Source organism: Sorex fumeus, unplaced genomic scaffold (assembly GCF_029834395.1).
Source record: "Sorex fumeus unplaced genomic scaffold, SorFum_2.1 ptg000123l, whole genome shotgun sequence".
In the NCBI taxonomy this organism is placed as follows: Eukaryota; Metazoa; Chordata; class Mammalia; order Eulipotyphla; family Soricidae; genus Sorex; species Sorex fumeus.
This window is the reverse complement of record NW_026606180.1, coordinates 4,796,216-4,808,354: the sequence shown is the minus strand read 5'-3', so window position 1 is coordinate 4,808,354 and position 12,139 is coordinate 4,796,216. Positions and strand designations below refer to the sequence as shown.

The 12,139-nt window shown below is 42.2% G+C and overlaps 1 protein-coding gene across 1 annotated transcript in view; it reads left to right on the top strand.

The window, feature by feature from the left end:
- Positions 1-12,139, top strand: part of ZFAND3 (zinc finger AN1-type containing 3) — a 306,708-nt gene that overhangs the window by 219,080 nt on the left and 75,489 nt on the right. The window contains exon 3 of the mRNA XM_056137350.1: positions 1,718-1,900. Within this exon, the coding sequence (XP_055993325.1) occupies positions 1,718-1,900 (183 nt within the window). The remainder of the gene's footprint in view (positions 1-1,717; positions 1,901-12,139) is intronic.

The following is a 12,139-nucleotide window of genomic DNA, read 5'->3' as shown; positions in this document are numbered from 1 at the left end:
GTATTTGAAAATAACTCGTCCCTTATTGTTGGGCTAATGGATCTGTGGTTTTTTTTTGTTTTGTCTTTGATAATGCCAGCGATCAAACCCAGGCCCTCACACCTGCAGAGTAAACACCTTACAGGAAGATGGCTCCTGGCCTCTGGATTTGTTTATTTCTGGCTCTGGGCGCACATCTGACTGCCAGGGTTTACTAGTGGCTCTTTACTGAGGGACCCATTTGTAGAGGGGCACGAAGCAGGGTTGGCTGCATGCAGGGCAAGCACCTGTCCGGCTGCACTGTCTGGCCCTCTTTATGTTTTTTAATTTCCTCTAATTTTATGAATTATTTTATCTTAGGCATATTGAAATCTTCCTACTATGGTAGTAAAATTGTTAGTCTTCCGTTAACACGGTCTTCTGTTAACGCTTTGCGTGCATTGAGGCTTTGTTTACAAGTGTAGAATGTCCTTTCTGAATAAATTCTTTCTCTTCCATTATATAATGATCCTCTTTAAATCTAATAATGTGTTCTGCCTTAAGTCTATATTTTCTGACAGTGCTATAGCTATTGAGTTTCTAATTATGTGTATTTGCTGATTTTTTTATACATTGAACATTTACAGTGAACATTTCTTTATCATGTTTATGTTCAGTCTGTATCTTACAACTTGCTAGAATAGGATTTCCAGGTATCTGCTATGTCTTATATATCTGTCCTTACCCCCCTTTTCCCCCTCCCTTCCTTCCTTTATTCCTCCTTTCCCTTCCTCCCTTCCTCCCTCCCTTCCCTTCCTTCCTTCCTTCCTTTCTCCTTCCCTTCCTTCCTTCCTTCCTTCCTCCCTCCCTCCCTCCCTCCCTCCCTCCCTCCCTTCCCCTCTCTCCCTCCCTCCCTTCCTTTCTCTTTCTTCCTTCCTTTCTCTTTCTCTCTCAGTCTATCCTTCCGTCCTTCCCCCTTAAGCTTTTAAAATGCAGTTAGCTTTGTAAATCAGAATTATTATGCCTACAATTCTTCTGAACAGTACAACGACCTTGAAAAGTATCTCCTGCTCTCCATTGCTGTGATGGGGGTGCACCCATTTGGCTCTCATGGTTGCTGGGGGTCACACAGTTTAGCTGGAGCTCACACTGTGTGTACTGCATTCACAGTCACTTGGTGGTGGTGTCCATGCACTTCCTGGTCGTAGTGTTCTTTGTGGGTAGCTGCTGGTCTTTTACTTCTAACCATAGTTCCTGCAGTGATTAGTGGTAGTACTCCCCTGAAGTGTGTGCTCTAGCCATAGAGCCTGTGTGTGAGATCATATGCACTGTTTGCGGCACCAAGTGTTTGGCGCGTGGCTGTGTCCGAGGCACTTGGGCAGGATTCTGGGTTAAGCCGGTGGCCTAGAGCTGGCGAGGTAGCCACTTTCACCGCTGAGCCCCCTGGGCCTGGATTTGGAAAGCCTTCCCTCCACTCCACTACCATTTTACATCTAATAAGGAATCCTAGTTAAGACTTTTATTACTCTGTTGTTACTTTCCGGGTTTTGTTCTTATTTTAACTGGAGATCAGTTTTGTTGATCAGTTTTGTTCTTATTTTAACTGGAGATCTGAGGGGCTCGAGCAGCGAGGTGTATGCTCTCCTACCCTGAGCCTGTTCTGGTCCCTCGTTTTTAATGTTTGTTGTTTTCTAATACCCAATAGTGTATTAGAAATTAAACTTTCTGATTAAATAATTTTCTCTCTTTTTCTTCACAGATTTTCAGAAGAAACAACCAGATGATGATTCCGCTCCAAGTACAAGTAACAGCCAGTCAGATTTGTTTTCTGAAGAGACCACCAGTGACAACAACAATACCTCGATAACCACGCCAACTCTTAGTTCCAGCCAGCAGCCGCTTCCGACAGAAATGAATGTAACTTCACCAAGTAAAGAGGAGTGTAAGTGTCCAGATCCTTTGGGGCAGTAAACACCCAGGAGTTACATCCATCCCAGAAAAAGATAACAGCTATTTTCCTTTAAGTGTTCGTTTTAGTAGACTAGCAGATACAGCTATTGAGGTACATGAACAACATGTTCCTAACCAGAGTTCGACTCTGGGTACCACATGACCTCTGGAGCATCATTGGGTTAAGCCTGAGGCCCTGAGCATCCAGGATTGCCCTGGTGGTCCCCAGAACCACAAGGCCTAAGCCATATCACCTCCGCAGGCTCTCACAGTGAATTATCAGCCTGATTAGCCAAGTGTTGCCAGGACTTTCTGAACACTTGCTCCCACTTTCTTGTGGGAGAACCCCCCCCCCAATGTCACATGCCCCCCCCCCACACCACCACCACTACACACACACACACACACACACACACACACACACACACACACAGAGATTAAGTGCTAACATGTAGTTCTAAGCTAGTGAGTGGAAGATAAGTTTAGGCTTTTCCATAGAGCTGAAGTTCTTCTTTAAGGGATAACCTTTATGTTAACTCTCAAGGTACGTGAGATTTTGATCCAGTTTGGAACTGTGTTTCTCAGCTCTGGCTGCAATCTAGACCCCACAGAGAATTTTTTAAAGCTATCTTAACCTTCAGCGTTCTTCCCTAAGTCTCATTTAATTGGTCTGGAAGGAGAACCGAGATCTATTCGAACTCTGCTGAGGATTCTAATGTGCATCAAATGTTAAGAACCTCTGGTTTAGAGAACTTAGTCTTGGCTTAGGATTGCTGGATTAAGGCCTTCTGTCACTGCCTGGACCTTGAATGTTTCTAGGCAGTTAAATGATAATAATTCTGTATACTTCCTAGAATACAGGTTTTCAAATGGACAAAATAGTTTCTGTTAGTTAAGTCCTCAGTGGTAGAATCCTATTACTATACATTTGATACGGAAGTTCATTGTGTACTTAATATTTATAGCGTTGTAGCATTTGGGTTGACTGTGTGTAGATGTGTCCTACCCACAGTGCTCTCTCTCTTGCTCAAAGTGTACGGGTATCTGCTTTTCATGGAGGAGGCCTGGCTTAGTGTGTTACCACATGGTTCCCTAAACATTGCTGGGTGTGGTCCCAGGATTCAACCCAACAAGCAGGGCTAGAGAAGTGATACAAAGTTTAAGGTGTTTGCCTTGCATGTGGCATAACCCCATTTTTTTCCTAGCACTGCTTATGGTCTCCTGAGCACAGATCTTGGAGTAGCCCCGAGCACTGCTGGTTGCTACCAAGGAGGAAAAAAATCAAAAGACCACTAAAAAAATAAGGAAGGGAGATGTTGAAACTGTTCAATATCTCTTCTGATGAAATTGTATCTGATTAGAACCATACATAAGGAGAAGGCCAGAAAAATACAACGCAAGCAGCCAGGCTGTGTGGTTTTGAGATGGCGTTCGTCTCGCGCACTTGGACCTGGTGTGGAAGGACTGTCCCACCCCCGTAGCTTCTCTGACGCCTCACGTCACACCAGTGAGCCAGATGCGCTTACCAGTTTCATTTTATAGATAAGAAAACAAGCACAAAGAGAACAGTAATTGGGCTATGGTCACAAACTAGTATTCAGATTCAGGCTTTTTTTTTTTAGAATCCATGCTTTTAATCCATCAGTTTACATTGTGAATGTGAGAATATGATAGTCACTTAGAATAGCAATACTCACTTTGGCAAGATGAGTACTTTTTGTTTGCATACTTGAACGTATGTAGAAACTCATGGTAGTCAAAAGTTACTTTATTATTTCATCATGGAAAATCCTTTTTAACAGAAACTGGGATTATATACATATTATATATAATTGTCTATGTATATGACTGCATCAGTTTTTCTGGAGGCAGATCCTCAGATCTTCATTGGAAGGTTACCTTTAGCAAGGAGTTTTATAACTGCAAAGTGAAGGATTTTAAAATAGATGGACTCAGAACAAGTGGAAGTGGAGTTTTTATTAACTCAGGTTGACTGGTGCACATTAACCATACAAAAGGAAAGTTTTCCTTTAGTACAAAATTTTATCTTTGCACCTGTTTCCTTCACCTCTGCCTGGTTCGAACTCTTACGGCCAACGTCCAGGGGTCAGGAGATAGCCTAACCTGCCTGGCCGCTATGACCTGAGTGGCCACAGCACTCCTGGGCCGTGTCAGGAATCCTCAGCAGGTCCCCGAGTCTCCTGAGCACGATTTAGGACTGTGTGTACTCCCACCCACCCACCCACCCACCCAAGCATGCCTACCTTCAGATTTACTTTGAAGAGATCAGTGCTTTAAATGAGTTTGTTTTATTTTTAAGAAATAACCCTCTGAAGATAATCTCATTTCCTAATTGTGTGTGTTGGGAGGCTATGTATGTGGGGTGTCATTGTAACTCTTGGATTTTCAAGATCTAGAAGAATGAGGTGATTTGCTAATCTGAGATAGATTTAAATATTCATTTGGGCAGCTTGAGCTCCGGAGAGAGAAGTCAAGGTTGGCGATGACAGGCAAAGCCTTCGGGTTTCAGTGAAATTGCCTCTGGTTAATACGAAAGAAAAGCTGTGAGGACTTCGAGATCAAAGCAGATCCTGCAGCTTGAAGAAGTCAGAAAGGAGGAGAGTAATAGTGGGCTAGGGCAGAAAATCCAGGAACAAATTTCAGTGTATGTGTGGATTTGGGGGGTGGCCACGGCCAGAGATGCTCTGGGCTTCCTCCTGACTCTGTTTAGGTGTCATGCAGCTGGTGCATGGGGAACTGTTACAAGGTACCAGGGACCAAACCAGAGTCACCTCATGCTTTCTTTCAGCCCCCATGTGTGAACTCTGTGATCAAAACTAAGGTCAAATCAACTTCACCGTCACCTTTCTTTAAAGGCCTGGGCATCCTTCCTTCTCGTCCCTGTGACGTGCCATGCTTACCTAGGATTGAGGTGTTTGGTTTGGATTTTCCCCACGATCTCATTTTATATTACATGGAAAGTGGGTCTTAGAGAAAAGTTGGCTTGTCTGCTTCTAGTCTTATAGAGGAAGAGATTACCTAGAGCAATGACACGATGTTCTAATCTCATTCTCATACAAAATGCTTTCTGAACTTTTAGAAGCACTTACTAAGACATAAATGGCCTAATATCACCAATTTTATAAAATGAGTTGACAAACTATAGCCCACAGACCAAATCCAGTATTATCGTCATGTTTTTGTATGACCCACAAGCTAAGGATGATTTTATTCTGTTTTTTAATGTGGCGTTTTATAATGTAAAAGATTATAGAAACTCAGTGTTCATAATGTTCTGTTTGAAGACAGTCATGGCTGTATGTTTATGCATTTTCTCTGATCTACTACAACAAAATTGGGTAGTTGCTGTTGAGAGACCAAATCTAGTATAGAAAAAGTTTGCCAAGCCCTTGCCAACGAACTTTGACCTTTCTTCTTTTTGTGGTCCATGGGACACACCAGCCAGTGCTGGAAGTGCTGGCTGAGTTTTCCCCCGTCCCTGTGAGATGCTGGCGGAGCAGTTGTCTCCGTGTCTGGCTTGCTCCAGCCCACGCACACCCCTCCTGTTGGCCACGTCCCACAGGGCAGTGGGTGTCTGCAGCTCAGAGCCTTCAGCAGCCTTGGCTGTGCCGGGAGTCGCTGTGTGGCGAGACCCTCCGTGGGCTGCCCCCGAGGCCTCAGTGTCCCTGCTTCTCTTCGTGATTTTCACGCAGCTGTCCGAGTGCCTGACTTCTCTGGCTATCGTTGCTCTGAAGTGTTGGTCAGTACAAAATCTTTAGGGACAGTAGCTAAGCTAGAAAAGGGTTTTCCTATTCGGTTGCTGCAACGGCAACTGAGGGTGTTGCATACGTAGCCAAGAGTACACATTCCAGTTTGTTTCCAGCATGAGTGCTTCTGCTGATGTGCTGGCCAGGTTGAAACTCAAAATTATCTGATACTCCAGAAGGCAAGAACATGGTATTCAAGTGGAGAGGCAGGTTCCTTTTTGTGTGGCATAGAAGCAAGAAGGAAGCTGACGAGGAAACTGTGGCTATTGGGGCTGGAGCGATAGATAGCACAGCGGGTAGGGCGCTTGCCTTGCAGACGGCCAACCTGGGTTTGATTCCCAGCATTCCATATGGTCTCCTGAGCACCGCCGGAGTAATTCCTGAGTGCAGAGCCAGGAGTAACCCCTGAGCAACGCCGGGTGTGACCCAAAAATCCAAAACACAAAAACAAAAAAGAAACTGTGACTGAAATGTTCCAGAGAGGGACCAACAACATGACTTAGACCGAATAAAGAAACCTGAGAGTGTTGTTTTGACAGGTGTGTGTCACTGCACTCATCTTGGTGTGTGCCCATTGCAAATGCAGATCTGGGGGCAGTTACTGCCTTACCCTGGATCACACTGTGATGCATCCTGCAGGAGCAGGAGGGACCTGCATGCACCCTGAGGTGCCCTCATGAGTTCACCAGTGAGGAGGTAGTGGTTGTTGGTTAGACTTGATTCAAAGCCTCTTTCAGACCAAGTAAAGTCACTGGTAAACATTGTTCACTGGGGCGGGGGGAGGGGGGGAATGACATGGATTCTCAGAATCTTGAACAAAAATTTTCATTGTGTATTTGGAAACTGGTTCACGGGTTTTAATATAAAATAGTGTTGAAATGCGTTAACAGACTGTTCTTACTGTTCTTACCTGCCTTGGGGTCTTTGAGCGTGCGTAAGGGTACTTGGCTACAACTTCTTATTCCTGTCTGACAATCCTTGTCTGATTCCGAGAAAATTTCACTGCTGCCCATGTGACTAAAAAATTTTTTATCAATAAAATTTATATTAATCCCTGAATTACACCAATTTCTCCTTTTTCAAATTTAATCTATTTCAGAAGACTAAATATTGAATAAAACAGGCTAGTTTATTCTAGTACAACATTTAGGAAATACTACCTATTAACAATATTTTATGACTTCCTGCTGGGCTGGTTTTAGTGAAATATTATGGGGAGATTTATTTACAAGTTCTCTCTATGCATCTTTCTCTCCCCTTTTCTCTAATGAAGCTCAAAGCATCAGGTCATTTATCAGAGATAATTATACAACAGATGGAGCTTTTCTGATATATAATAGTCTCAAAGTGGAAGATTCTTTCCCGTAATGAAGAATGCCCAAACTTTAAATGTCTCTTTTGATCTTAATTTAAAGGTTTATTTTTCACTGCATTTATTTATCCTGAAGCTGATTCCATAAAGCGTGCTGCTTTTATTGGGGCTATGTTCCAAAAAGATTGATACTTTGCAGTGTGATAGGATGATGCACAGTTACATGCTGTATTGAATTGAATAGCTGTACCTCATCAGGAATCAATATTTGGGATCATTAAATTAATCCATGTCTGTGGAATAATTTAAACTGCACAGTTTAGCAGTGTTTTCTGACAGGACCCATAATATCAGTTTGGTTATAACATTTTCAAGCATGTATAGTATCATTTTAAGTTTCTGCTTATAGTCAAAATAAAGATGAAACTAAAACAGAAGCATGATTTTGAAATGACTAATTTGCCAGCTTATTCTAATGTTAAAAAATATTTTTAAGGAGCTGGATAAAAGTACAGTGGATAGGACATCGCCTTACATTGGCGAACCCAGGTTCAATCCCGTTGTCCCATCTGGACCCCGATCACCACTAGTAGTAATTCCCGAGTGCAGAGCCAGAAATAACCCTTGAGCATCACCAGGCATGGCCCCAAAAAACAAAACCAAAAAAAAAATTACTTGTGTAATATGTAAGTAAAGACATAGTAGCTCAACTTCTTATATACTTTAAATTCTTACATAGAAGTTAAAACTGCTCCTTGAGTACCTCTCCGCACCATACAAATTCCTGCTCCAACCAGGGAAAACCTTATTTATTCACTTTGGGTTACGTTGTCTTTTTTCATGCGGTTATATGTGTGTTTATGGTTATCTTTACTTATATATTAAAGAGCATGTACTATATATTTTGTTTCCTAACTTGCTTTTTATTTAACAGCAATTTTTGAGACCTTTCCAGGTCTCTGAGCTCATACATAGGCATCTTCTTATTTTAAATTGATGATCATTGCCTCTTTTCTCTTGAGGCTGTTTCTAATATTTCAATTATAAGTCAGATCAGGTAAACATTTTTCATACATGACTAATGTTGTGTCTGTGATTTTCCATGGAAAATATGTGGACGTGGAACTAAACGCCAGACGTGTATATTATAAATTTTGATGTGCTACTTTCTTGGCATTACTACTTAGAATATAAATTACAGCAAATACATAAACTAGATCTCATTACTGGTGATCTGATACTAACTTCACCTTCATGTATAAAAATTATTTTTTTATTTAAAATGAAGAAAGAAAGCACAATAAATTATGAGGCTTTATTTTCATTTTTATTACGGTAACATTGTGAGACTGATTTTAGGTATGTAATTTTAAACCTCTGCACACTGCCGCCACCTTCAGAACACCGTAGCCCTTTACCACAGGTACATTAGTGCCCCCTCCTTGCCCCGAATCTCTCTCCTTTCCCCGCTGGTAACCTCAGTTCTGGAGAGTCCAAAGACTCACTTCTGTTTGGCTTTTTACATTTGCTTTGCTTCTTTATATCCCGTGTATGAATGAGATCATCTGGTACTTAACCTCCTGACTTATTTTGCTTATTAATATGACCCACTCACCCATGTCACAAAAGATTTTTGTTTTTCTCATAGTTGATTCTTATTCCAGTGCCTGTGTATTCAAGTATGTGTGTATGCATACATATATACATATAAGACATATCTCATATCTTCTGTATCTACTCATCTGCTGTTGGGCACTTTGGTTTTTGGTCACACCGGCAGTACTCAGGGCTTACTCCTGGCTCTCTACTCGGGGTTCACTTTTTTTTTTGCTTTTTGGGTCACACCTGGCAATGCACAGGGGTTATTCCTGGCTCTGCACTCAGGAATTACCCCTGGCGGTGCTCAGGGGACCATATGCGGTGCTGGGAATTGAATCTGGGTCGGCCTTATGCAAGGCAAACGCCCTACTGGCTGTGCTATCACTCCAGCGCCTCGGGGTTCACTCTCGATGGCGTTTGAAGGACCATGTACAGTGCCATTTACGGAACCAGGTCAGCAGTGCTTAACTCATCTCTCCGGCTCCTATCATTGTGCACTTAGGTTGTTTCCAGATCTTGTCTGTTATGTAGTGTTAAAGAGAAATTGCTATTTCCTATGGTAATCTCTTTTATATTCTTGATAATTTTTTATACTGTTTACCATAGTGACTGGGCCAGTTTATTTTTCCATGTGGTGAAAAATGAAAAACTTTTCCTCTAGGTTGAGGCACAGAACAGGATGTCCACGCTCAGGGGCCAGAGAGATAGACTCATAAAGTGCTCCTTGTACATACCTGACCTTGGTTTGATTCCTGGCATTCAGTATGATCCCTCAAGACCCGCTGTGAATAAGCCCTGAGCACTGCCTAGTGCGGCCCAAAGACAAACAGAAAATATAAGGAATCCTTCACCTAGGAGACTGAATCCAAATAAGGCTGTGTTTGAAGAACACATTGAAGTTCAGTCGAATATGAGCAGCGATCTCACAAAAATGTATAGAAACTGAAAATAAGATACAGGAATGATCCAAATGAAAGAGGAGAGAAGATCAGAAATTAGGAAAAATGAAGAAAATCTATGAGAAATATCAAATTCTGTTGGAAGTGTGAGCATTAGAAACATAGAGTGCAGGGAGGTCAATGGAACACAGGCTAAATTAAAAAAAAATAGCCAAGAATTTCCCAAACCTAATTAAAAGAACTGACCATAGGTATTTCGGGAGGTAAGAGAACACCGAAGTATCTGATTCCAAATTAACCTATCTTAAGACATTTTTAAATTGTTAAATGTCAATTATAAAAAATAATTGAAGGGTCTCCTAAGAAAAAGGGGAAAAAAACATTCAGAGACACCCCTTTCAGGCTTTTGACAGAATTCTCAGCAGGCTGGGAGAGTGGAATGGCAGTTCATAGTACCAAAAGAGATGCTGAGTAACAAGACAAGGAAACAGAGTAAGGGATGAGGGCAACCCCATGCCTTAGATTGTAGTTATTTCTTTCATCTTGAGTTTTCCTCTTCAAAAATTTCTTTACAGAAAAGAAAACTAATAGGCTTTCAACACTGTTTTAGTGAGAGAGAGAGAGAGAGAGAGAGAGAGAGAGAGAGAGAGAGAGAGGAGAGAGAACGCACTCAGCCCATTAAGTGCATGCTTGCCTGTGAAAGACACCGGTTAGATCCCTGGCACCACTTGCCCCTCTGCACACCATCAGAAGCAATGACGGACTGTGCCAGTCCCTACCACCACCAGAAAAAGAAAATACATGGAAAAAAACACTTTTGTGGGTTCATTAACAAGACTGCAAATCTGGAAAGTCACTTTCTCACAGAAATGTCCTCGGCCATCTATGAAATGATAGTTCCTGGTATACAGGCTAGATTTTGAAGCAGCAGCATCACTAATGTCTCCTTGCAAATGCAAATTTTTTATGTTCTTATTAAATTATAGTAAGTAAGTAAAGGCCCTCCCATTGATCATCGATTTGCTCGAGCGGGCCCACTAACGTCTCCATTGGAGACTTTGGTGTTACTGTGTCTGGCATATCGAATACTCTCGGTAGCTTGCCGGGCTCTCCGAGAGGGGCGGAGGAATCGAACTCGGGTCGGCCATGTTGGCTGCGTGCAAGGCAGATGCCCTCCCCGCTGTGCTATCGCTCCAGCCAAAATTATAAGTTTTATATTTTGCTGTGAAAGAAAAGGCCAGGGTGAGGAAGCAGACTTCACACAGCTCTAGCCCTTTGCAGTTACTTGGTGATGAGTGGCATGCTGTTGGTTTTAACGTAACCTCGGCTTTATTATGACCCAAGAGTTTAGTTGAAAAATTCATATGTATTGGGAGCATCTCCTTGGGTATGTTAGACGTAGACCTTTTAACCTCCATGAATATTTTTTTAATTGTGCTTGTGAATTTCTCTCTGAGCTGCCACAGCCCCAAAATGACTACATATCACTTTCACATTTGTATTCATGAGGTCTATTACTTTATAAACCACTTGAGATTTTGACCTATCAGAACACAATTCTTTAGATAGAATAAAGGAATTCTAAAAATCCCAAATCCCAATATAAACACTGATCTGTGTGATCAATATTGTGATACTTTGAACCATTATTTGCAAAGAAGATTCTCTTGGTAAGACACTTGCATTAAGCCAGGTTGGATCAGGCTACCTTCCACTCAGCTTCACTCCAAACATGTCACCATTGGTGGTAATCACCTCGAAGAATAGCATAGCAGAGGGCAGGGAAGAGGGGTAACTGTGTTCAGAAATCCTGGACAGTGCCTATGGCCAGATAGATGTCTTTCCCATTTTCTTCTCATGAGAAGCATGTGTAAGTCATATCTTCTGAGGAAGGCATCTCAGCTTCCATTTGCTGGTGCAGGTCAAGATTTATAAGAATGCTTTTTATAGGTGAACTATGTCAAAAATAGTGCTTCGTGTTGACTGACCCTGATTTGCTCCCTTGTACCTCATCCCCCCCCCCCCCCCCCACACACACACACATCTCCAGGCGCTGTCCTGGAGGCCCCAGAGGACCACTGAGATGAGGCAGTTGTTTAAGCCACAACGCCACATCCTCAGACCCTCACTTTGAATAACTCGAAGTTCACCAGGAATCACCGCAGGATCTCAGATCTCCTAAGCATTATTTAAAAGGACTCTCCCCGCCCCCCCCGCCCCCCCCCCCACCCAAGGAAAGCAGAGTTCTAATGTTGAGTGGTTTCTTTGTTAATGTTATGAGATTCATGCTTGTATTGATGGTAAAAATGCAAATAAGGAAATCTGAGTGGGGCCTTTTAAGCCTGTAGTCAGAACTGAAGCTTAAATTGGCTAAGTGACAGCTCCTGATTTCATATCCATATTAAATATGCTTTGTCTCAGAGAGAAACAGAAGTGTCTAAAAATAGGACTAACTTTATTAGCCAGGTGAAATTTTGACCTTTCAAAAATGGGTTCTAGCTTTGATCCCCAAGAGGGTGGGGGGATCTTAGATTGTCACTGTTAATTAATTGTTCTTGGACCTTATCCCATTTTGGAGTATTGGTGGTAGGTACTGTATGTAACTCTGTTTTGGATATGAAACATGCTAAGAAAGAGGTCATGTTGAAAAAATT